General features: G+C 36.4%; 1 protein-coding gene across 6 annotated transcripts in view; it reads right to left on the bottom strand.

Moving 5' to 3' along the window:
• The window catches only part of REV1 (REV1 DNA directed polymerase), a 66418-nt gene extending 40013 nt beyond the window's left edge, over positions 1 to 26405 (bottom strand). For 2 of the 6 annotated variants that reach the window (XR_004624827.1, XM_011225874.3), the window contains exons 1-4: positions 26256 to 26405; positions 24422 to 24548; positions 3974 to 4142; positions 217 to 369 (exon numbers count right to left, since the gene is read on the bottom strand). Coding sequence is in view for 5 of the 6 variants with exons in the window: in XM_011225874.3 (XP_011224176.1) it covers positions 217 to 369; positions 3974 to 4142; positions 24422 to 24548; positions 26256 to 26309 (503 nt within the window). In the remaining variant the exon portion in view is untranslated. Of the gene's footprint in view, positions 1 to 216; positions 370 to 3973; positions 4143 to 17340; positions 17495 to 24421; positions 24550 to 26255 lie in introns of those variants that run through there. The other 4 variants (XM_002919954.4, XM_011225876.3, XM_011225875.3 and 1 more) reach the window with 4 other exon arrangements.
• Between the last annotated feature and the right edge of the window lie 572 nt (positions 26406 to 26977).

Genomic DNA, 26977 nt, shown 5'->3' with positions numbered 1-26977 from the left:
CATGGGAATCTAAAATGACTAGAAAAGCTTTCTAATTTACATTTTATTTATGAAACTTCCACAATAAAAATAATTTTTAGGTAAGACACGCACACACGAATTTTAACATATTTAATATAGATGAAGGGCCAGGTTTTGTGTTTGTTTCTATCTTCAGCAAAGCAGGGCCTGTAACCACTGCTTTAGCAATGGTTTCCTCAATGGAGACAAACTTACACCCTGTTGTTGAGCTGTTTGGCTACACTGCTTGGACCTGGCACAGATTCTTCAGCTTTGCACGCAGGATTAAAGTTGAGACCTTTCTGCATGTTGGACGGCTTGCTGTACAGCTGATAGGGAATGCAGGACAGCAGTCGTCCAGCTTTGATGCTGAAACAAAAAAGTAACACCAATTTAAGAGTTTAATACTTGGGGAAAATAAGCTTCATGAAAAATCAATGTCTGAATGATGGGAGTTTTTCATCAGTGAGCCACCTGTTTTCCTAGTTTATTTCCTCTCCCTCTGTTTTAGTGGCTCTAATGCAATATAAAATCTTTCTTAAACACTTAAGAATAAGACATTCTACCCATGAAAAGACACACATCTGAGCTTTAAAAAGTTAATGGCCGACAACCTTACATGAGGGGGAAAAATAACTGCAGAGTAGGATGACAAAACTGCATGCACAGTTTAAATATTTTAATCATCATGACTTTAATATTTACCACAATTCACCCTCAAACAATTCATACAGAATCATTAAGACTTTCTCAAATCTCATTTCGCATATGAAGTATTTCCAGAATAACTAAAATGGATGAGGATTTCCAGTTTCTACACTATGATCTCAGGAAAGGAAAAAAACAGGTATGAAAATATGTATACAACTTCTTGCCCTTTCTCCTACAGCAGAAAGAATGTTTACAGACACTGAGAGTAAACTATTCATTCTTAACCACCTGAAAACCAAGAGTATATTTTCTGATACAATATTACCAGAAGTCATTGGGGGTAGTCTGAAATGTGTCTCTTGGCTAGTTAGCCAAGTAAAAATAATTTTAGAAGAACTCTGCAGTACTGTGAGAGAAAAATGTAAATGACGCCAATTAAAAAAAAAAAAAAAAAAAAGCCAGGGGCGCCTGGGTGGCACAGCGGTTAAGCGTCTGCCTCCGGCTCAGGGCGTGATCCCGGCGTTATGGGATCGAGCTCCCCCCTTGTGTTCCGTCTCTCGCTGGCTGTCTCTATCTCTGTCAAATAAATAAATAAAATCTTAAAAAAAAAAAAAAGCCAAATCTATACCAGAAACTAGCGTCATACACACTTTCTATGAAGAATAAATTGAGGCAAGATAAAAAACACAAGAGAAATGAAAAAAATCGTGAGATGAAGGCACTCTAATATTAATAGTAAATGTAATTAGAAACAACATTTCAGCCCATATGAAGTATGAGCTCTCCACAGTATCATAAGTACCTAACAAATGTGCTACCACATTATAGTTTGGGAGCTTAAAAAGGGCAGATCTGGCTGGGAACCAGTCACCCCCACCAGGAGAACCCCATGAGCTGGCATGAACTACAACAATCACCATCTCTTGCTACCAGGAGACCCACGTGGGAACCTAATCATAGGAGGCAGGGTTCCCTGCTACAAAATGAAGAACAACAAAAACAAAATCAGCGTTTAATAACTTAGGACAGTGTTTTTAAACTATGCTCTATGACACTGTCATGCTTGATGAGGCAGTGGGGTGAATCACAGCACCTCTCATTAACTATTCTATCCTTCAAATGTCAACATTAAATTGTCTGAAGAAAAGGATAATGACAAAAATTTGAAAATCCCTAATTCACAATACACTATATAAAAGTGTAAGATCCGCCAGGCAAAGGTTTCAGTAAAATAATCTCCTACCTAAAACTAATACACACAGGATTCTCCATTAAAGGACTCCCCTGCATCTTAGAAGTGGTGGCCCTATAACCACGCCCACATTAATTCAGGTTTAATGGCACATACACAGACATTAGGGAATTCTAATCAAAGCAACGTTATGCCCCCACACTTAGAAGTGGTAGTTGCTTTTTAAACTGCTCAAACTAAAAACAGGAAAACAATTAAAGAAAAGATGTCATGTGCCGTAACTAAAATAATGTTTAAAATTTTAAGTACAATAAAATCTCATAAAAACACTACCAAGAAGAGATGAACAAGACTGGGATTAGAGTATGAAAGAAAACAGTATTGTGACTGCCCAAAAGGATTCCATGCTAGGACATGTAGACATTGGGCATTTATTTTATATATTAACACAGATGCCCAGGTTGACTCACCATTTCCACATGGGCCAATTCATCTATAATAAGCTTAATTAAATGGCAAAGAGCAGACCCAAGTAGGAGCCAGAAAAATCTGGACTCTGCATCCTGCCATTCTTGGGTGAGTTAGCCTTCTTAGCTCTGCCTTTTCATATATAAAATGAAGCAAACCAGCCAATTAATCAGTTATTTAAAAACAGATGATTAAGCCAGACTTCAAACTGAAATAAAATATGTTCAAGTGAACTTTAAAACTTATAACTGCCATAAGTTGCCTTTCTGGTTGTATTCTCTCTCTAGCTGTATTCAGGGCAAGAAGGAAGAGCAGGTATTTAAAAAAAAGCTATAATGAAAACTACTATTTTTTAAGCAAATCAAGTTCTACCTAGCAAGTACCCTTTTCAGTGCACTTTCCTACTATCTGTGGATCTCTCCCACCCCCTCCAAAGTCAGACTAATATCCTCAGATCCAAATTCTAGCCCTAGCATGATGACAGAATTGTCTGTACATGACACCACATAGCCCAACTCTGGAATGATGCTAACTTCTTACACTGAAAACTGCACAGCTCCTTTTTTAAGGGGAGACACAGCTAAAAGCCATGTTCAATGATCCTATGCAAAGAAGGGACAGGTCATGAGAAAACAGCAAAAGGAATGAATAATATGTTCCACAGATGGGCTGTCAATCCCCCAAGGTTTAAAAAACGCTTTATCTATAAGATACATTTGGTTTTCTAGAAGCCAAATGCACTTTTTAAAAATGCACTTTTGACATTTTGGAATTAACTTTCTAATACTTGATAACGTTTATAGAATAAAAATAACAAAGGAACTTCTTATATACTATGCTTCTAACAATGTGTCAGGCACTGTGCTAGATAGTTTGCACAAATTATTCCTAGTTCTCACCTAATCATAGCATATCAATATTAAGCCTTCTTCTACAAATGAGATTTTAATATTTTCACTTTTAACTTAAATAAATCTATTACTCATATATATTATATATCATTTCAAAATAAATCACTTAAGTTATGGCTCATCACCAAGGTTCAGATGACATATTTAGATTTAGGGAGTTAGCATGAATGACCGCTGATTTACAACATCAATTCCAAACCAACAACAGAAGAACCATAATGTAACAACCAAAAAACAGATATTAATAATACTGCAAACTGCTCTTCCTCTCTGTCCCCTCTCCCAGTACACCAGGTCCATAATACCCTGATCTTTCTCCCCTTAGCATGCATTAAGTTTTAACATATAATTTACTCATATACTAAGAATATTGTTTTATTATGTTTTCTTCAATAGAACATAAGCTCCAAAAGGCAGGGAATGATCTTTGTTTGCTTCATTGATATTTCCCAAGGACGTAGCCCATCAGAGATGTACAAACATTTGCTGAATGAACACCATGCTTAGCCAACCCCTTCCCATCACTGCTTCCTGCTGCTTACCTGAGTCATCCCCCAACTCCTGGTAGCTGAGGCTGCAAGAACACTAACATACTAGGTTACCTAAGTTATCAATGTGAGGTTTAACAGTACAACAGTGTTGTTTAAGACATTATTTTTCACCCTTAAGAGGCAATGTAAGTGAGATTGTTTATAATATAAATAAAAAGTATTCCAATTTTTAAAACTTATTAATTAAAAATTAAACTTACCTTTCCACAATCCATTCTGGCCGAATTACTTTTTCCCCCTTTAATTCTTTAATTTTGGCATTTGGAAGATTTGTGGCAATAATGTGTGTTGTTTTAGATCTGGAATAATACACATGGTATTGCCCTCCATGCAACATCATTAGCTTTCTCAATTCCTCAGCGGAAGGATCTGTAAAATTAATATTAAAATATGTTAAGACTTTTATATATAAGTAAAGCCCTACCTGAATAACCCCTTAAAAAGCCCAACTTAAAGAACGTATCACTGATCCACTTCCTCCTGGGCTATGTTGCCAATAAACAAAATCGGGAGGTAAGTCACAAAGTGATAAGGCTATTTTGCTTTAGCATATCCTATTTCCTGCTGGAGACAGTCCACCAACAGAGGCACCTACTGCTAAGAGATGCCCAGAGCAGACAGGGACCTCACGTAATGATTCAAAGACTACTAACAGAGCAGATGTTTTAAAACTTCTGACCACATTTAGCTACGTGACCTTGATACTGGTATCTTATGTTTTAGAAACCTGACAATCATAAAATCACTTACAGATCAATTTACAGAGACTCCAATTAATCCTACACCTCCTTCAGAAAAATACAATAGTAGATAAACTGCTCATACTTACTACGAGCAGACTTTACTCCTATGAAGCTTAATAATTTTTATTATTAAGAAAATATAAGAAAAGTTAAAATAAAATTACTGTTTCTTAATATGAACTTGCACCAAAACAAAAAATAAAGTTCACCAATATAAAAAAAAATCGCAAAAAGAAACATTTTTTCAACTGTGTTTCAAATTATTTTTTCCCTGCTGCCCACCCATCCCTCAAATTATTTTTTCTTAATAAAACTACAGAAAAATATCTTAAACAAGAATCAGTGTGGTTTATGCTTTCCCATAAAAAGTTTGACTCACTGAAATTATGACCAGTATTACTGGCATCACATTAAAATAATTATTTTCAATAGCTTGTTTCTTCCACCTATTATCCTAATGAAAGCTCTAAATTACACCTTCCTCAAAACAGCTGTACCCCAGGGTGGGGGTACATCACAGGAGGCTTATATATCTACTTTGTTATCCAAGCAACAGATTTTTCTTAAGCCCAAGCAATACAGGTCCAAGAATTTAAATAAACACTTTTATTATAATAACCATATAATTAGGGCAGTTTAGTCTTTAGAAGAAAAAAACACTAACTAAGCACATTTAGATATAACAGGTTTGGTCAATTCTTGGTAAGTTCTTATGGTGTAGAATTCATTTGATGTTACTGATTGCACATACTGGCAACTGCTTAATAGAAATATAGTGTGAACCACAAACGCAAGTCACATATATAATTTAGAATTTTCTAGGAAGCTCACTAAACATGGTAAAACGTAAAATTAATTTTAATAGTATTTTTCGCAACTAATGAATCATCAAACTTTACATCGGAAACCAGGGATGTACTGTATGGTGACTTAACATAATATAATAAAAAATCATTAAAAAAAATTTTTTTAATAGTATTTTTAACCTCACAGATCCAAAACGTTATCACTTCAACATCTTCAACATATAATCAACATTAAAAAACTGGATATTTCACATGATTTTTTTATACTAAATCCTCCTGCATTTACATTTGTCAATTTAGACTAGCACATTTCAAGCACCTAACAAATGTGGTCAGGGTTTATCAAATTGGACAGTGTACGAAAAAGAGAAATGAAAACAACTTCTAAATAAAATTAATTCGAAATTCATAATGGAAGATTTTCAGAGGTTAGGGATCACAAAAACTAGAGCATCACAATGATTTAATATAAAATGGAAATTAAATAGCTAGCCAGTCAGAAATCTCTAGTTTACTTATTTTCTTTTGCTAAAGATTAAAAAATGTGGCTGTCATAATAGTATAAAGTACCAAATTAAAGGCTAAATACAACGTAATAATATGGACAGATGCTAAATCCAACAAAAAGCAAGGAAATGCAAAGAAGTATTTACAAGTTAATCTACAACTTTCCTAAACCAATTCTAATTGTATTCAATGATTTAAATAGAAAACAGACTGACAGAACACATTACCTTTGTCTACACACACTTGTAAAAACACTGTCCCCTCTACTACTTGCTCTCTGAAATCGAATTACTGCAGAAATCTGGACCTGGAAAACCTGGACAGTTTACTGTCCTACAGGAGGAAATCAGGGAGACTCCCCTGAAGTTCAATTTTGCAAACTCTTGCATATTCTTCAGTGTGAAGTGAACCATGAAAACCAATCTGGTTAAAGGGTAATATCACATGAACTCCGGTGTCAGACCAACCTGGGTTTAAAGTCAGAGTTTAACATTCTTTGGCTGCATAACTTTGACTCCTTTAAGCTTTCTCCTCATTACAAGTAAGTCTGGCACATAGAAAGTACTCAATTAAAAACCATTATTACTATAAACTATGATGACAGAACTCCTTTCAAGTAATGGTAAGACCTGAGGCTCCTGCCCTAGATCTACAAAAAATGGTAGAATACAACCACATATGCTGACACACAGAAGCCCTAACTTTCCACACAAACACAGAACTGCCAATATTGTACTAAGGACAGCAGCCAGGAACCACTCCACCAGCCCGAACAGCCTGGCACGCACAGTGGCTGGTGGCTGCCCTCATTTTCCTAGCTTTTTGATATTTTTAAAATAGTATTTCTCTCTGACTCTGTTCCATCAGCAATAGACATACTCCCACATTACAAGTTCAAAAGAATATAAACAAGAGCTCTGAAGATCTGCCCAAAAAATTCTTTTTTTTTTTTTTTGGTTTAACACTCTCCTCCTTAAATTCAGATGTGGGCTGATTAGGGAAAAATGTTTGGGGGACAGTATCCAACCCCATGAAATCTCTAGGACACTAAGCTTTGTGTAACTCCATCCCCACAATCTACTACACCAAGGGAATTTTCTTCATACTACTGATAATAATTTGAAATTACCCTATTTGTTTACTTGTTTGTTGTCAGATTTCCCCCTTGAGCACGTGCACCTTGAGGGCAGGAACCTTGTCTGTTTTATTCACTTCCATATGTTTGGTACAAAGCAGGTGTTCAATACACATTTACTGAATTAACTGGCATCTCCCATGCATCAAAGTTTCCTGCCTGGAGTTTTCACCCCTCTAGCAAAAATGGAGTCTAAGTAGTATTACCACTTCAATTCTCAAAATATATATTCAGTAACTCAACAAATTAGGCCATACAGCACAGGGTCCAGAGCGAGATCTAGTGGGTACAAATCCTAGCTCAACCCCTTGCTAAGTTGTGTGGACCTCAAGCAAGTTACTTAACTTCGCAGGGCCTCACTTCTCTCGTGTAAACCGGGAATAACAGTGCCTCAGAAGTCCGCGGTGGGATTAAGAGCTAAAAATTATAAATTGCTAAGAAAAGTGCCATGCACATAGTAAGAAGTATGTGTCAGCTACTGCCAGCATTATTATTATTACCATCTCTTATCCCAAAAGCAGAAAGGAAAAAACTTCATGGCTGAGGCTGTTCTCTACCTATAAATCATTAAATTTTTCCAATTTATTATCCCATCTATAAATCTTTCTCTTGTTGCACACCCTCCAGTACACTTTCCTTCAAGAAAAGTCCTTGATATACTAGCAAGGATAAGAAAACAAAATGAAAAATCAAACAAAACAAAAAATATTCAGAGAAATTTTATCCCCCAAATCTTTATAACTGATGTTACCCTCTAGAGAATGTCAGAACTAAAAAAGCTTTTAGAGATCTAATAACCATTTCCTTTTCCATATTGGTATAAACAAGCTTAATTAAGTTAAACCAACTAGACCAATTCAAACAGCAGATAAAATTATCCCTCAATCCTCATTATATATCCTCACTGAACATATTATTTTTTTAATACATTAGAATATAAAAAAGTTAACTTAATCACCAACAAAAATCATCACCATAGATTACCAATGACATCTTGGTAAAGATCCTTTAAAGAAGAGTGTCTCTGAGGTTTAGCAGCTCCCAAAAATGACTTTACCAGAAGGGGGGAAAAAAAAAAACAGTTCTAACAAAAGATTTTTTAAAAGGCACAGTGCGCCAATTGAATGATTTCCCCTGAAGATAGACTAAACTTTTCAACAAGCAAATTATTATTCAACAATGCACTTAAGGTTTCTTAAAAATAGCATCAACTTTAGGCAGATTAATTTGTAGAAAAACAAAACATCAGAGAGACTAAGGTAACTTTCTGAAGTCACACACAGCTGGTGGGACAGCCACCACGGTCCAGGTTTCCATCTCCCAACACTCATACTTGATCAACCTTAACACACTGCTACCCTGGATAGAAAGGCCTGGTTTCCAGCTGCAGTGTGACGCTGAGAAGTTGTAACATCTCAGGAAACTGACGCATCCCACTTCGCCTCAGTTTCCTCTTTACAAAATGAGAAGCTAAACTAGATGACACTTAAGATTCCTTACAAAGCTATTGTATAATTCTATGTACTAAAACCATTATCTCCAGCAAACAGAACTTGAAGACTATTTCACAAGTTTGTGAGAGAAAGCAAAGCAGGTCACTCAATTTTACGGATAAAGCAACTAAAGCAGAAAAATGTAAACGAGTTAAAAAGATACATATATATGTTAGCAAGACATTGTAAAAGGTAGGTCACTAACTCACGAATCTTGATTACCTAAATAAACCACAATGTCTTATACATATTAACAGGTATAAAATTCAGTATGGCTAAGGTCAAGTAACAGTACTCAAAAGCAAATATTGTCTCTACTGTGGCCAACATAAAATATATGGTATAAGGGAAACAAAGTGAACTGGAGATCAAAAGTCCTGAGCTCAATCTGGCTCTGCCAAAATTAACAAGTTTCTACTATCTTCATGATTTACTGTGACAGAGGTCAAATGGGATGACTGGAGCAAATGACTCCTAAGGTTCCTTTCAGACCTAAACTATTATGAATCTATTTGGCTTCCAGATAAATTTCCTATCACAGTCTCATATTCAATTACCAGTATCTTCCATCACATTAAATACCATCACAGAAAGAAAGAAAAAAAAAGTATTTTAAAACCAACTCTACAACCCATCAAAAAGTCAGTAATAGTGCTTTGATGACCTGGTTAAAATAAACCATCTTTTATGTGTATTTTACCAGATTCCCTGTTCAACTGAGTTTATCCTCCCTCTGTAACCAAGGTTCTATACCTGATCCTATTATATGCTAACAATATTTATGAGTAGAAAGCAAAGACTAAAGGGGTCTTCACTTCTATTAATCTCTCAACAAGCAATATTGTCACTGTCTTCATTTACATATATGTAGGTTATTATATATTTATGCGTATCTATGTGTGTAGAATCATACATCCCAAAACGCCTACATCAACTCCCAAACTGTCCATTAAAATACAGGCACAGAAGATCCAAGACATTTGAAAAAAAGTGTAACTAGTCTATTCTTTTCGTTTGCGGCTTCCCTACTGAAGCAACATGGTGGTTTGAAATATGACACAGGATCAATATGCTCAGAAAATGTCCTCTATGATAAAACAATCTGACAGTAATTTTTACTAGCAATAATCCTAAATATCTGACACAGAAATTTAAGATTAGATGCCAGTTTCCCTAAGCCATCATATTTAACAAAATATACTTTTTAAGAGATACATAATACTTGGCATATCCTGTTAAAAAGTAAGTGCTCTCAACACATGTTTACTGAACAAAATAACAAGGATAAGTTTTTATACATGATAATAAAACTTGAAAATATCATTTTTTCTCCTTTCCCATGGTCACTAGACACGTGTGCCCATTCTAGTAGCACCAATATATATGTCAATTTTATTTAAAAACATCCACCTCGGAGCACCTGGGTGGCTCAGTCTGTTAAATGTCTGCTTTCGGCTCAGGTCATGATCTCAGGGTCCTGGGATCGAGCCCCACATCAGGCTCCCTGCTCAGCTCGGAGCCTACTTCCCCCCTTCCCCTCTGCCTGCAGCTCCCCCTGCTTGTGCTTGCTTGCTCTGTCAAATAAATAAATCTTTAAAAAACCAAACCAAAACAAAAACATCTACCTCTTTGCAGAGCAAACTAAAACTGTCATTAGCTGTTTTATAACCATAAGCAGGTAAAAAACTGAGGAAAGAAAATCAACACGAATTTAGGGCCTATTAAAGTCAGGTCCTTGACACACATTATCTCACTCCTCACCACCAGTGACTCCAACACTGGAATTAAACAGTATAGTCTTGGCATCACAAGTTCTGTGTGACATTATTAACTTCAATACTATTCTTACTGGAAAACATGCATTTTTTTTTGGATTATTTGCATAACCATTTCCTAATGAAAGCACTGCCACATAATTTTAGTGTCCAGGTTTTCTTACAAAGGGGCTGGTGCTGTTGTCATGGACTGCTTTAAATGTCATATACTAATATGGTATATACATACAATGATATATTCTGCCTTAAAAAAGCAAGTTCTAATACATGCTACAACCTGAAACTTGAACCATTTATTACGCTAAATAAAATAAACTAGTGACCAAAAAAACCCCCAAATATTGTATGATTCTACTTCTTTGAGGTATCTCAAATAGTCAAATTCACAGCAACAGAAATCATGGTTGCCAGGGAAGGTGGGATGGGGAAGAAGAAATGGAGCTATTTAATGCGTACAGAGTTTACAAGATAAAGAAGCTCTGGGGATTGGTTGTATAACAAGGTCGCTATATGTCACACTACTGAACTATACACTTTAAAAATAGTTAAAGTGGTAAACTTTATGTTATGTATAATATGCCATAATCAAAAATTTTTTTAAAAAAGCAAATCACATTTTGACAGCGATGCTATAACACAAAAAAATACGCAATGTACCAGTTAGTACCACATCTATCGTAAACAGGAATTTAGTTTTAGCAAAACAATATCATTCACATACTAATACTACCTTGAATTTTATTATCTCTGTAATTTTATTTGCATTTAATTTTCAGTTCTGCAACATTATTATTACTACTACCACTTTAGAGATGCTTGTGAAAATTAAATAAATGAAAATCTTACAGTTTTAAGAGATGGGATTAGCTAATAAGTGACAAAGACCTAGAATTAATATAAAATCCAAGCCTTCATTTCTGCTCCCATGCTCCTTCTCCAACTTACTGTCTCTCAATAAGAATATCTACATTCTATACTTCAGAAAAAAGTTTCAGAAAAAGATCAATGAAGATAAAGGGAGCTATCCGCAGAATAAAAATTTCTATATTAATGCAAGAGTCAGCATACAATCAACTTTCCCAAACTTTTTTTTTTTTTTAAGATTTATTTATTTATATGCCGGGGGCGGGGGAGGGCAGAGGAAGAGAGAGAATCCACAAGCAGACCCCCAGGCTGAATGCAGAGCCTGATGTGGGGCTTGAACCCAAGACCCTGAGGTCATGACCTTGAGCTGAAACCAAGAGTCAGACACTCAAATGACTGAGCCATAAGGCACCTCCAACTTTTCCAAACTTTTTAAAGCTTTGCCATTCTAACTGGAGAAGTGGTATTTGCTACATGAAAACTTACTAGAAATATTTCAACCAAAGTAAAACTATGAAGGTTTCCTATTACAGCCTTTTAAGCCAAAATTATTAGCTCCTTCAACATCCTGAACGAGGGTCTTTTATAAAGAAGACCAATTTCAAATAAAAGGCCTGTAAAATAGTAACATTTTCAAGTTTTAATAAATCTAAAATCAGGTTCTAAAACTTACAGCTTAAACATATACTCCTTTCTTTTTCTATGTGCATTTATGTATCCTTTCTTGACAAAACACAAGTTCCATCAAAGAGCAACTGATCAACAAGAAAATTCTTCACCTAAACTGTGTTTCTCAGGAATAGGACTGTACAAGTTAAGAATTTTACAAATATCTTGGAAAGAAAGCTTTGCAAACGTATAACAATGTATCTTCTAAGGACAATGGTGGTAACTCAGCAAACAGTACCAAAAGCCTAGTGACTCTGTAGAGACAGTGTCTACCTACAGGGAGGTCAGTGTGCACTACGGGACTTGTTCTCAGCCCTGGACTGCACAGTATTTCATCAATTCAGGACTTGATTAAGAACACAGGTGGTTACGCTTCTGGGTGGCAGAAAGTAGACGGATAACTTAAACAAGAGACAAAGTAATCTGGGCCAAAAAATACCTTAATGAGAAAAATCGAGACAGTGAAAACTGAAGCTCCACATTTTATTTTAAAACAACTGCACCATTTAGTATGTAGGAGAACTGGTACAAAGGCGACACAGGACAAAGAAGTCTCAAATGACTAAGCTAAATAAAGCTCTTTGCCCTTTTTTAATTAGCTCTACTTCCTTTCCCTCAAAATAACGAACTCAAACAATGCAGACATACAGAGGGCAGACCACGAGTGGGGATGGTTCTGCTCCACTTCACTGAGGTCACACTACATGCCTAGAATATTTGATTCTATTTATGACTCAATATATGTTAGACACTGACCAACTTCATCAGAGAAGTACAGTAAAAATCAACCAGGAGCAATCCTCTAAAGACCAAAATCAAGTCAGACTGGCTAATAAGCATTAAGTGATGTTTCAGTCATGCATAAAACACCAAAGGAAACAAATTAAGAACCTGCTTTGCTTTAATGAAGAAGAAAGATGGAGACATTTAAACTAGTGATTCTCAATATTTTAAATAGCAGAACCCTATTTCAAATGAACCCTAACCAAAATATCCCCCAAATACCAAAAAATAAAAGTAATATTATATAAGACTTTATTCTGAAAGTTCAATTTGTAACATGTACTTATCATTTTGCCTTTCGGCATAGTAGTGAGAAAATCCTGATTCACATACATTAGAACTATTAACATTTTCAACTATTTAAAAGAAGTTATATTGTAAGGTCTATGTAGAAACTACTTAACCTAACAACAAAAGGTAAAAGACATTTCTAGTAAATAACATATTTGAGTATTTGCGTCATTTATCTGTTTTTAGTGTATTTAAAAATATATTTAATTTTGAGACTATAAAATCTTTCGGGTATTTTGGAACTTAAGTTAATAACCAATTCAAAAACAACCAGCAAGGAGCGCCTGGGTGGCTCAATCATTAAGCGTCTGCCTTCGGCTCAGGGCGTGATCCTGGAGTGCTGGGATCAAGCCCCACATCAGGCTCCTCTGCTGGGAGCCTGCTTCTTCCTCTCCCACTCCCCCTGCTTGTCTCTCTCTCACTGGCTGTCTCTGTGTCAAATAAAAAAATAAAATCTTTAAAAAAAAAGAACAAAAAAACCCCCAAACAACAACAAAAAAAACAACCAGCAGCTTTAATCTGGCATCCAAAATCACTTATGGTATTACCTGTAACTTATGGAGCCAGGAACCTTGTTTAATCATGAGTGTATCCTCAGTACCCATATTTTCAAGCATCTCACTTAGAATTTAGTAAGGATTCCACAAATGCTTTTTAAACAAAAGATATTCTATCTCTGTGGGAACAGAGAGCCGACCAACATTTGATTGAGCTGAACCCAGAAACTAAGTAGTATTCTGACATTCCAAGAAGCTGAGGAAAGATGATGAGAAAAGCTGTTAAGGAAATGGAGAAGGGTGTGGCCACAGGGTTGAAAGCACACTTCAAAGAACTAGGAATAATCTAGTCTGAGAGCTGTGGAGTGAGTTAACATGAAGATCAATCACACTGAGAGGACGTGACAGGGTTTGAATTTATGCTCTGGAGAGAAAGAACTAGGACCAATGGATGGAAGCTACAGGGACGCACATTTTAGCTCACTAAAACCATCAGACCTGCTTGAAAATGAACTCGCTTGCCTCCTAGGACAGTATACCATCACACCAGAGTCACTGCAAGAGACTTGAGTGGTAGCCTATCAGTAACTCAGCAACACTGAAGAAGGAATTCTCACATAGACAAGGATTAATACAAAGATTTAAATTTCCTTCTAACCCCAAGATTCTGAGTCTGTGATCTAAAACGAGGGTCAGCAAACTATATTTTTTAAATAAGGTTTTACTGGAACACAGCCATTCTCGTTCACTATATATTGTCTCGGGCTGCTCTAGGGCTACAGAGCAGAGCTGAGTAGTTCCAAAAGACAGTCCATGGCCCACAAAGCTCTGGCCCGTTACAGAAAAAGCTTGCCAATCCCTGATCTAAAATATAGCCAAAGCAGGGTCCCTGGGGGGTTCAGTCGGTTAAACAGCCAACTCTTGATTTCAGCTCAGGTCACAATCTCAGGGTGGTGAGATCAAGCCCTGAATTGGGCTCTGTGTTCAGCAGGGAGTCTGCTTGAGATTCCCTCCCTCTCCTCTTCCCCTCCCCCTGCCTGTGTGGGCACGCTCACTCTGTCTCTCAAATTTAATAAATAAATCTTTAAAAAAATAAAAATAAAATAAAATACAGCCAAAGACTACTACTTTCGGAAACGTAAAACAAAATATAGTATTTGTTCTAAATATTTCTCCTATCCACTATTTCAGATGCTGCTCAGAGAGGAGAGGGACGATTATGCTGCAGTAACATATGACCTCAAAATCAGTGACTTACAACAAAGGTTTATTTTTCACTCATGAAACATGTCCATCCTATGCTCCATGTCACCTTTACTCTGAGATCCAGACTGATGGAACCACCTCTATCTAGAACACTGTCAGTCATTGTGGCAAAAGAAAAAGGGTATATAATGAAGCACAAACTGATTTTTAAAGCTTTATCCCCAAACTGACAGATATCACTTCTACTCACATCCTGTGAACTTCAACAAGTAGGGAAGTAAAATCCTCCTCCAGGGGATGGGGAAGCAGATTTCAGTGAACAAAAATACAATCCACCATGTAGTATATTTGGAAATATTTACATAAGTAATTTGTTTTCCTTATTTCTACAAACTATCTTATCAGTAGCATATTTCTATAACAATATTCAGTCTAAAAGCAAAAAAAGCAAAGCCACTATAGTAATTTCATGTTTCCCAAGATAAACAATATTAAAGCTCAGAATTATTTAAAAATTATTCTATTCTACCAAAAAGATGCCTAGGATAAAAAAATCTAGAAAATATGGGGCGCCTGGGTGGCTCAGTCGCTAAGCGTCTGCCTTCAGCACAGGGTGTGATCCCGGTGTCCTGGGATCGAGCCCCGCATCAGGCTCCTCCGCTGGGAGCCTGCTTCTTCCTCTCCCACTCGCCTGCTGTGTTCCCTCTCTCACTGGCTGTCTCTCTGTCAAATAAATAAATAAAAATCTTAAAAAAAAAAAAAAAATCTAGAAAACATAACACTCACAGTTCTAACCCCAAAAAGTTACTGCTGTGATATATTTGCTTCTAGCATTTTTTTCCTGTGCTTTTCTTAACAGCTCAATCATCCCCTACTTATCATTTTATATCCCACCCTTTCTCATTTACCAAAAATTCTTCTATATTATTATAAATTATCCATAGTTAGCTTTTTAATTGTTTTAAGTCACTTTATAGATGGTATAATTTATAACTGAATTTCTATTCTCAGACAGTGCTTGGCTTTCAAATAAAATAACGTGATTAAGATGATCTTTTCTACAAAGCTACACTAGGAGGCCAATCAGGCTTATCAGCTTAGAATAGACTCTTAAAAGAATTACTAAGCCAAAGGTTATAAGCATATTAAAGGCACTTGCATGTTTCATAACACCATTCTCCAAAGCAAGTCTACCAATTCACTCTTACTCCGGTAATGAACGGAGCGGTTATTTTTATCCATCTTTAACTATATTGGCTTTAGTCATGTGATAATTTTTTTAAATTAAATAAACTTTGCAAAAACATATTCTGTTTCATTATACATTTATCTAGTAGTGAAGTTGAACATATTTCCATACTTGTGACCCAGGTCTATCTCCTGAAATAAACTGTTTCTGAAATCTGCCTTTAATCTAGTGGGATGTTAGTGTTTTACTTCCTATTATTTTGATGTATAAGCTTTTTTCCAGTCATCCGATTTGTTGCAACAAATTATACTGAATAATCCTACCCTCTCCCCCACTGATCTGTGGATCTTTATAACCCAGAATATTTATTTATTTATTTATTTTTAAAAGATTTTATTTATTTATTCGACAGAGACAGAGACAGCCAGCGAGAGAGGGAACACAAGCAGGGGGAATGCGGAGAGGAAGAAGCAGGCTCATAGCGGAGGAGCCTCATGTGGGGCTCGATCCCATAATGCCGGGATCACGCCCTGAGTCGAAGGCAGACGCTCAACCGCTGTGCCACCCAGGCGCCCCTATAACCCAGAATATTTAAAATAATGCTGAAGGGCTAGGCTGTTCTGTTTTATAAATATACTGCATGTAACTTATAATAAATACATATTTATGTACACAGATGATATCTAATTTACATAACATATAATTTCTTCTCTCTCTTTTTTTTTTTTTTTAACTAGGCTCCACACCCAGTGTGGAGCCCAATGCAGGGCCTGAACTCACGACCCTGAGATTATGACCTGAGCTGAAATCAAGAGTCAGATACTTAACTGACTGAGCCACCCAGGTGCCCCCACAGAATTTATTTCTGAGCAACTCTAAACGACTTATCTGCCTAATCTTCAACCAGTGACACAAAGTTTTAAATGCTTACAGCCTTCTATAATAGGTTTTGAGATGTCAGAGCCACTTCTCTCCTCATTGTTCTTTTTCATCATTGTCTTTAGGTAGACTATTGCAGGGGAAATGAAACGCAAGTCAGATAATTTACTGTAGCAGGTTGGCTAATAGTTAACGGTATTAACAAGGATAAAAGCACTGGGTTTGAAGAAGCATTGCTACTGCAATAAAAGGATTTCTGGCATTCTAAAAATTCAAACTATTTAGCAAGCAAACTTCTTATGTAAAATAATAATGGGTGTTCTCGATAACAATGAAGGCACTCTAGGATCCTAAAGTATCTTCTCAAAGTTTAAAATTATATTCCACAATACTCCTACTGTTAATTTTAAAGAACATTCTGTAAGAATGTTCTGAATGCAACTAGAGTTCAGAACTAAAACCAACCCTACTAAGGGACAATTACACACAGTAAAAGCAAAGCCATGTATCACAGGACCACAATTTAGGCCTAAACCTCTGCAAATGAAATGCCATCACAGCAAATGCCATTACAGAACATGAAAAGAGCCACATGAAGACCACTTTCATGTTTCTAGGCACAATTTATAAGGTCATCTGGTTAAAACAAATTCTATTAACAAAATTTTAAAATCTTGTACAGAAGTTCTCCTTGATAAATCTCTAATGAGAAAATATTCATTATGCGCACCATTTCATTCTGTATATCCAAAGAACTTGATTAAATGTTGGTTGTGCTACATACATGGTAGAAAGAAGTAAACCAAATGGCTGCTTACACCTCCTTTGGTTCTACAGTAGTAATATCCTTCATTATTTCATTATTTCATTTGAGTCTCACAATCCTACAAATTAGAAAAGATAATTTAGCATAGTTACTGATGAGGAAATAGAAAAAAATTAGGTGATTTGTCCATAATCACACAGCCATTGTGCAGACCCTTTGGTCTTCTGACTCCCACCCATTACTCTTTCTCCAGTAGCCACGCTTACTCTTGACTCCTTTCCTCCCTAACTACCTTAGACTTACCACATTCAACTAAAAGCCACATACACTTAACCAAACAGAAACTGAAGAAGTTTCAAAAGACTACAGAACACAGTTTTGAGTAACTATCAGGTGCAAACACCTACTGGACACTGGTAAAAATACAGTGGGTGGCATAAATTAATACAGGAAGTCTCTCCCCTGTTAGAGGCGAAATTCCTACATCTCTGATTTACAAGATTAGAGTCTCACAGAAAAATGAAAGAAGATACATATATATAGAAAGAAAATAATTTCTGGAAAGCATACATTTCTGAAAAAAGTAGATTTGTCACCATTAAATGGACTCTTCCTAAACCATCACATTCGCATGTTCAGAAAACAACAAAGTAAGGTTGTTAAAGTTTTCAAACCCATCCTTACCACTTGAAATGTAAGTCTGTCATATTTGCATACTCCCTTGTTCATTCTGCAATCCACGCCCAAGTTTTTGCCTGCCTGTTTTTTCACAAACCTAAGCAGTACCAAAGCCACTGGACCTGGTCTTTTATCCACATATTGAAAAAAGTACACAATAACCAGAACACCTCTTGCCATATTAACTGTCCTGATCCCACTCCAGAGAAGACAGCAATTACAGTTCACTAGATTGGAAGCACTAACTCACCTGGGGAGCTTTCACCAAAATGAACATGCTCAGGGCCTATCTCCCAGAGATTATAATTCAGTAAAAGCCTAGAAGGTGGCCCATTTCTTAATTAAAAACTAACAATTTGATGGGGCGCCTGGGTGGCACAGCGGTTAAGCGTCTGCCTTCGGCTCAGGGCGTGATCCCGGCGTTATGGGATCGAAGCCCCACATCAGGCTCCTTCTCTNAAAAAAAAAAAAAAACTATGGGGCGCCTGGGTGGCACAGCGGTTAAGCGTCTGCCTTCGGCTCAGGGCGTGATCCCGGCGTTCTGGGATCGAGCCCCGCATCAGGCTCCTCTGCTGGGAGCCTGCTTCTTCCTCTCCCACTCCCCCTGCTTGTGTTCCCTCTCTCGCTGGCTGTCTCTGTCTCTATCAAATAAATAAATAAAATCTTAAAAAAAAAAAAAAAAAACCACTAACGATTTAAGAAGACTGAGTTGAATTAGCACATGACGGAAAAATTTTTAACATTCTGATGTACAAACACAAAACCCTGTTATTCGCTCCTTTACTCAACTAATATTTATTAAGCATCTTACAATGTGCCAGGCAAGGTTCTAGCACGATCAAGACTCATGTCTGTGCTCCACCGTACTTCTATTTCACTGGGCAGACAGAAAATAAGTCAGATAAATGATACCAGTTTAGGTACAAATAAATTCTATGAAGAGAACTAAAGCTGGACAAGGGGTTAGGGAAGAAATTGGAGGGCAAGGTATATCCATCTTAGACAAGGTGGTCAGGGAGTCTCAGAGGAGGTGACATTTGATCAGAGATGTGAATGATGAAGACCTGGGGACATCAGATGGAATAGCAAATTTTAGACCCTACAGTGCTACCTCTGATCCACGTCTGGCCAGTGCTACAACATAAAATGGGCTAACTCCAAAAAACTCAATACATGAATAAGACCTACCACTATAAGACGTTAGGTGTCAAAGTAAATGTTTCTAGCAATGATGCTATGCAATTTAAATATTATGGACTGGCTTAGGGAAGGAGACAAAATCTATTTAATCTGAGTGTTAAAGGATGAATATAATTCCAGTTCACAGAAGTGAGGAAAGAAGCTTTCACAAGAAGCAAAAGCACAAACAGAAGCTCAGAAACGACAAAGTAAAAAGAAAAAACCTAAAATATTAGAATAAGCCCAATGACCAAAACTGAAGAATGTAAAGGGGAAAATGTAGGTCAGGATTAGGACAAGAATGACTTTACCCTTTTGTGCTTGGAAAATGCCTATTTATCCAAGACCCAGCTTGAAAAGTCAATCCCTTTACGACGGATCATTAACTCTCAAAGGCAATAACTTCTCTTCTTTGTTACCACCTACCTTCCTCTATATCTAACTCTCAGAGATTACTTACTCATCACAAAACCCACGTTCTCCATCAGCTACCATCTCTGTTCAAACATAGTTCCTAACACACAAGCAGCACAGAAAATACATTTGTTCAATCAACTAAAGCAGAGTAAAGTGGGATGGACAGTACACAGACTGGAAAACTCAACATAGTAAAGATGTCAATTCCCCTTAAATTGATCTAGAGTCTTAACGTAATTCCTAAAACAACCCCAGCAAGGTACTTATTTTATAAACACAGACAATTTTATTCTAAAATTTATATGGAAAGGCACAGGCCCTAGAACAGCTAAAACAATCTCGGCAAAGAAGAAAATGGAAATAATCATTCTGCCTGATATTAAGGCTTACTATATAGGTACAGTAATCAAAATCATGTGGTATCAGTGAAGAGACACATGCATTAATATAATAAAACAGAAAACTCAGACACAGACCCAGATATTGTCCAACTGATTTCTGAAAAAAGTGCAAAAGTAACCCAATGGAGGAAAATAGTTTTTCAACAAACAGAGCTAGAGCAATTGGATATCCATACACCACCAAAAAAAATAAATTAAATAAAATTAACTGAAAATGGATCATGAAATTAAATGTAAAACATAAAATTATGAAAATTTTTAGAAAAAAAATCAGTGAAAGTCTTTGAGATCTAGTAAAGCAAAGACTTCTGAATTGAAAGCACAATCCATAAAGGTAAATAAGGTAGATAAACTGGACCTCGTAAAAATTTGTTCTGCAAAACTTTGTTCTGCAAAAGACCATGTGAAAAGGATGAAAGACAAGCTACAGACTGAGAGAAAGTATCGACAAACGAGTAATATCTGGAATATATAAAGAACTCTCAAAACTCAAAAGAATATAAACCAATCCAATTAGAAAATGGGCAGAAACACGTACAGACATTTCACTGAACAGGACATACAGATGGCAAATAAACACATCAAAGGCTGTTCGGTATCATTAGCCATTGGGCAAATACAAATTAAAACCACAATGAGACACCATTACATACCTATTAGAATATGCAAATTAATTTAAAAAACAAGAACAAAAAACCAATTTGTTTTCATCAAATGCTGACGAAGATGCAGAGCAATAACAACACAAATAAAAACCACAAGGAGATATCAGCACACACCTATTAAAATGTTTAAAAAATGCTAAATGCTAACAAGAATGAAGAGAAAATGGGTCACTCATAAATTGCTGGTGAGAATATAAAATAGCACAGCCACGGAAAACAGTTCAGCAGTTTCTTTAAAAAAAAAAAAAAACGAAACAGGCAACTACCATATGCATGACCCAGCAATAGCACTCTTACGGTCACACAAAACCTGTATATAAACATTCAGAGCCAAAACCAGAAAATCATCCAGATGTTCTTAACAGGTAAATGGTTAACAAACTGTGGAACACCCATACAATGGAATACAACTCAGCAATAAAAAGGAAAAAACTTGGATGACTCTCCAGAATATTATGCTGAATTTAAAAAGCCAATCCTAAAATGTTACATACAGTATGTTCTATTTATGTAACATCCTTGAAATAAAAAAGGTATAGAAATGGAGACACGGTTACTAGTTAAAGGGATTTGAAAAGGGGCAGAGAGCAAAAGGGAAGTAGGTGTGGCTACAAAATAGCAGCATGAAAAATTTTTGTGGTGTGGAAACATTATCTTGACTGTATCAATGTCAATTGCCTGGCTGATACTATACTGTACGGTAGTTTATAAGATGTTACCAAGGAGACGAACTGGGCAAATGATCCATGGTATCTCTCTGTATTATTTCTTACAATGGCATATGAATTTACAGTTATCTCAAAAAATGAAGTTTAATTTAAAAAAACAGGATGGGGGTCGCCTGGGTGGCTCAGTCAGTTAAGCATCTGCCTTCAGCTCACGTCATGATCCCGGGGTCCTGGGAGTCCATTTCCCTGCTCAGTAGGGAGTTTGTTTTTCCAAAACTCTCCCTCTGCCCCTTCCTATCCCCCTGCTCATGTGTGCTCTCTCCCTCATTCTGCTCTCAAATAAATAAAATCACTAAAAAAAGAAAAAGGATGGGGCGCCTGGGTGGCTGAGTTGGTTAAGCAACTGACTCTTGATTTCAGCTCAGGTCATGATCCATGACTGAGCCCTGAGTCAGGCTCTCTCTCTGTCTCCTCCCCTCCCCCAGGTATGTGCGCACACCTGCATGAGCATGCGCTCTCTCTCAAATAAATCAATCTTAAAAAAAAAAAAGGATAGGGGCGCCTGGGTGGCATAGCGGTTAAAGCGTCTGTCTTCGGCTCAGGGCATGATCCCGGCGTTACGGGATCGAGCCCCACATCGGGCTCCTCCACTATGAGCCTGCTTCTTCCTCTCCCACTCCCCCTGCTTGTGTTCCCTCTCTCACTGGCTGTCTCTATCTCTGTCAAATAAAGAAATAAAATCTTTAAAAAAAAAAAAAGGATGGAAGACGAAGAAGTTAACCTTAGCAGGGAAAAGATTTTCTTTTGGGGGGAAAAAAAAAGAACGGGTTGATAGGTGCACAACATCCAAAGGATGTAGAATCTTCTCTTAATCTCAAACTCAATGCTAACTGGGCTGCAAAGCATGGGAGTCACCAAAGAGAAGTTCAGTTGGCAGAACTGGGAACTTTCTAAGAATCAAGAAAACTTGAGATGTTAAGGTCTATGGGGAGCATGATTAAGAATTAATAATAATAATAGAGCATTTCTTACTAGTCTTACTGCATCTAAAGCACTAACTGACTACTGATAATTCATCACACAGAGATTGTCGATTCTTCTACCTACAAACTGACAAAATATTCACTAAAACTGAAAACTTTTCTAAAAAAATTATATCATCACAATTTGCACGTCCCTAGGAAATTCAACAAAATGGAACTTTACTTGTAGAATTATAATGTAATCCTAGTAATAGTAAAAATTAATATTTTCATCCCTATCCAAAAGAAAAGGATAGGGAACAAAATGAAAAGGACAGGGATAATAATGAAAAAGAAAGGGATAAAACTGGGTCCAAATAAAACGGGTCTGTAGAGAAAATGTCTTATGGTCACACAAAAATTGGTGAGAAAAGTAGAATTAGAATTCAATTCTCAACCATGTTAGTGATCACTAAAGTATTTTTTTTTTCTCCCTCATACAAAGAATCTCTTTCTTCTTATATGAATAAGGGTGCCCTCATGAACTGGGGACTTCCACTCCTGGCTAATGTAACAAGCAATGTTTCTTTTTTTTTAACACTTTTAATTTTTATAACGCATCTCAGAAAAGTCTGTGAAGCTTGAATGTTCCAGGGTACCTACATAGAAAAATTGCATGTTATGAACTTCCCCAAAGCTGCACCAGCATTCATTTCGAGATAACATTCTTGGACTAAATTTAATGTCAACGATGCCTGGTAAAACTCAACCAGGAAAATCCATCAGTTAGTTAAAACTTAATTTTAATTCAATAAATTTTTCCTGAGTGGCTAATACCCAGTCACTGTAGAGACACAGCACAACAGTAATGAAAATGTGAAAATGTAGCTCTTGCTCTTGCCTAGGAAACAGGCAACTACAATAAGATCCAGTAAATGGTAAGATACTAAGGAGTCATAGCCCCAAAAGAGCCTGAGAAGTCACCAACACAGTAGGAAGACAATCAGACAAGTTAGGGGAAGTGATGCATAAAGAGACCTCAAAGATAGACAACTAATAGCCAGCTGAGAAGCAGAGAGGGATAAATATCACAGAATAACACAAATATTTACAGCCATTCACTTAAAAAAACACACACTAAAATGATCTTAAGAGGAGAGGAATTCTCAAGAGATTGAAAACTTTAGTAATAAAAGCTGATAGCCAACAGACAAGTGACAACTGACTTTACAAATCAGAGAAAGATAAAATCTAAACTGGCTATGTGGAAGCAGAGAAGAGTCCGCTTGGTGCCAAAGAAAGCAAGAGAAACTCAGTGCCCAGAAAAAGAGGCACTGGGCATCTTCAAAAGTGGCCATGTGAACAGGTCATAAAACAAGAAGTTTATGGTTGAAATTCTAAGAGACAAATCAGAAGTCCACATCTCCACTTCCACTCACAAAGAAGAAAGATTATTCTGCCCCTTCCAGAGAGTGGACTCAGTGTCAACAGGCACACAGGAGGAGAGAAGTGGATGCAGGGGATGAAAAAAAAGAAGAGGAAGATAAAATGAAATTCTGTTTTCTAAACTGCGAGAATTGTGGCTTCATCCTTCCCCATGGCAACGAAAATGCCAGCAGCTAGGGTTACACCTTCTCTAAGAAAGATTCTGGGAAATCAAACAGACACACTACCCTCCTCCCCCATCAGCTCAAAAGGACCTATGGATAATTATAGTTGGAAATTCACCAATGAAATGGCCCTACCAGATCCCACTATACTGACTGAAGCTCATGGCGGACATGCCCCACACATGTGTGATGAACTTCCTGTCAAGTGGTTACAAAAGAAGACTACTGTTTTCCATTTTAAACCTCATTTTGCTTTTTAAAACTGTGTACTTCGATAAAAATTAAAATGAAAAACACAATGGAAAGTACAGGTGGGACAAAAAGGAAAAGTAAAAGACACTAAGCAGAGGATTTTATCATTTTTATACAGAAAATTTAAAAAAACAAAATTTAAAACAAATCACCCTCAATCCTAATAAAAGTACATGCCAAAATAGGGTACCTAAAAAGTAAAAAGGACTCAACCTGTATATCCATTAACGTAAATGGCAACTCCACTAAAAATCGTAGATGAAGTTCCATCCTTCTGTATAGTAGCATCTGATCGAAATTGTTCCTCCAATTTCTGGACCTTGGCAGCCATATACCCACCCTAAAATTTAAAAAAAGGTAAACCAATCATAAAAGTTATATTTTTTCACCCCGTCTTTAAAGAAATTTACATTAAAACAAACAAACAGACCTTATTCTATGCTAGTGACCAAGGTATAATGATGACAAGGTGTAATTATAAACATTAACCATAATGTAAGGCAATAAACAGGCAGGTCAAGAAGACTTTTCCCTCTGTCAACTCAATTTTAAACTCTTTTATCACATTCTTATAACAGTTACTTTAAAAGAGAAAGGTAGGTCAAGAATAATGTTTAATCCCATAAAACATTGTTCTTACCTACAAAATCAAGCAGAAGTTACAGTGAAGTTTAAATCAATTAAAAATTTGACAAGTGGTCAGTAAGAGTATATTTTTGACTGGCTTCCACTATCTTCTGAATACAGGAAGCTTAAAATTAGCAACTTAAAGTGAAATCAAACAGTTCAACAAACCAGTACAGTCATCCATACATGTAGCTACTACAATAGATGATTCAGTGGCCAAATTCTGGATCTAATCAATCTACTTGATAACCGTAATAATTTTCATTAGAGAACATCAATTTCAGAAAGAATATAAAAACATTATTTTTGCTAAAGACTTACACAAATATATGAATTCAGCAACACTTTTCCTAAACACTGACAAAATTAAGCTTAAGTATTTGAATTACCAATTAAATCTTTATTGATTTTACTTTACTAAAAAGAACTATCCATTACATCTTTAAAATACAGCCATAGATATCTAGAAGTGGTACATATACTTCTTCCAAAATGTTAATTAATTACTTCACTGTATTCAGATATTACGTGCTCATTGTGGAAAAAAAATTTTTTTTCAGAAAATATGAAGAAGAAAACTTAAATGAGGTATGATCCTATCCACTGTTAACATTTTGGGATCTTATTTTCAAAGTTTATTACTATGTCCCAGAATATAGAGGTTTTAGAAATATAGGATCATATATAATAGTCCTTTACAACATACCCTTTTAGTCAAGGCCATCTTGCCAAGTTAAATACAAAGGTAAGAGGCACCTGGGTGGCTCAGTTGGTTAAGCATCCAACTCTTGATTTCGGCTCAGGTCATGATCTCAGGGTTGTGAGATCGAGCCCCATATCGGGTTCCGTGCTAGGCATGGAGCCTGCTTAATATTCTCTGCCCCCCCCCCCCGGCCCCTCTCCCCTACGTCTCGGAAGGAAGGAAGGAAGGAAGGAAGGAAGGAAGGAAGGAAGGAAGGAAGGAAGGAAGAAAAAGAAAGAAAGAAAGAAAGAAAGAGAGAGAGAAAGAGAGAAAGAAAGAAAGAGCAAGGAAGGAAAGGAAGGAAAGGAAAGGAAAGAAAGAAATGTAAAGCTAAGTAATGGTTGAAGAGTGTTCCACTACATAAAGGTAATTTATTTTACCAATTCCCTACTATGGTATATCATGTTTTCCTGTTTTTCAGTATTTTTAGCAATGCTGCAATAAAATTACCATAAATAAATATCTGGGTACCAGAACATTTATTTCCTCAGGATAAAATAAAGTTCAGGTGTTAAAAAGTTTAAACAAGCTTTCAATATGTTGTGAAAACTCGGAAGAGTTGGTATCTCAAGTGATTCAAACTTTTAAAAACTGCCTTAAACCACACCATAACCTACAAGAAGAACAAAAAATACCTAGACAATTAAAGATAAGTATTTTTATTCTTTTAAAACACACCCATTTTTCCCAGCCATCACTTTCAGCTCGCCTCCTCCATCCACCTCGTCTCATGGTGGAGCTTCTGTATTAAGGGAAAAAACAAAAAAACAAAACTGTGAATTTTATAACATAATGTACTACTAATTGACATTTTATTTCAAATCAAGAAAAATGAGAAATTAAACTCAAATATTCAATTTGTGAAAGTTAAAATTTTTTCCAAAGCATACATTCTCCTGCTTCTTAAGTGAAATTTGTTCCTTAAACACCCTCCTGTAGGTAAGTGTCAGGCTTAGACTATAACTACTATAAATTTAATTTCATAGCAAAAACTTTTATGCATTCCTGAGCACCAAACCTAATACACATCTGCATAAAGAATCACCAAATTAGACTAACATGGCCACGCTTACTTGTTAACATTAATTAGTATTAACAGAACCCAAGAAAACATTTTCCTTCATGAATTGCCCTCTGATATGGCTCTTACGCTCTATCTTTGCTATTACATACTAGACACTTAAGAGTGCGGTCACCGTGTAATTCCTCTATTATGCAAAAACCCCTAAATGAAGTCAATTAAAACAACATGTCTAGGGGAGATAATGTAGAAGGGTTATCACTTATAATAAACTATCAAATCTGGCATTCTCCTTAAGGCTACACTTGACCCACTATCCCATTAAACCACCAAAATGACCAAATAATGGCTTATCTCAAGTGTCAGCTGGCTTAGTGGC

This window comes from Ailuropoda melanoleuca, chromosome 4 (genome assembly GCF_002007445.2).
Source record: "Ailuropoda melanoleuca isolate Jingjing chromosome 4, ASM200744v2, whole genome shotgun sequence".
NCBI lineage: Eukaryota > Metazoa > Chordata > Mammalia > Carnivora > Ursidae > Ailuropoda > Ailuropoda melanoleuca.
Note: the sequence above shows the minus strand (reverse complement) of the source record. Positions and strands in the feature narration are given on the sequence as shown.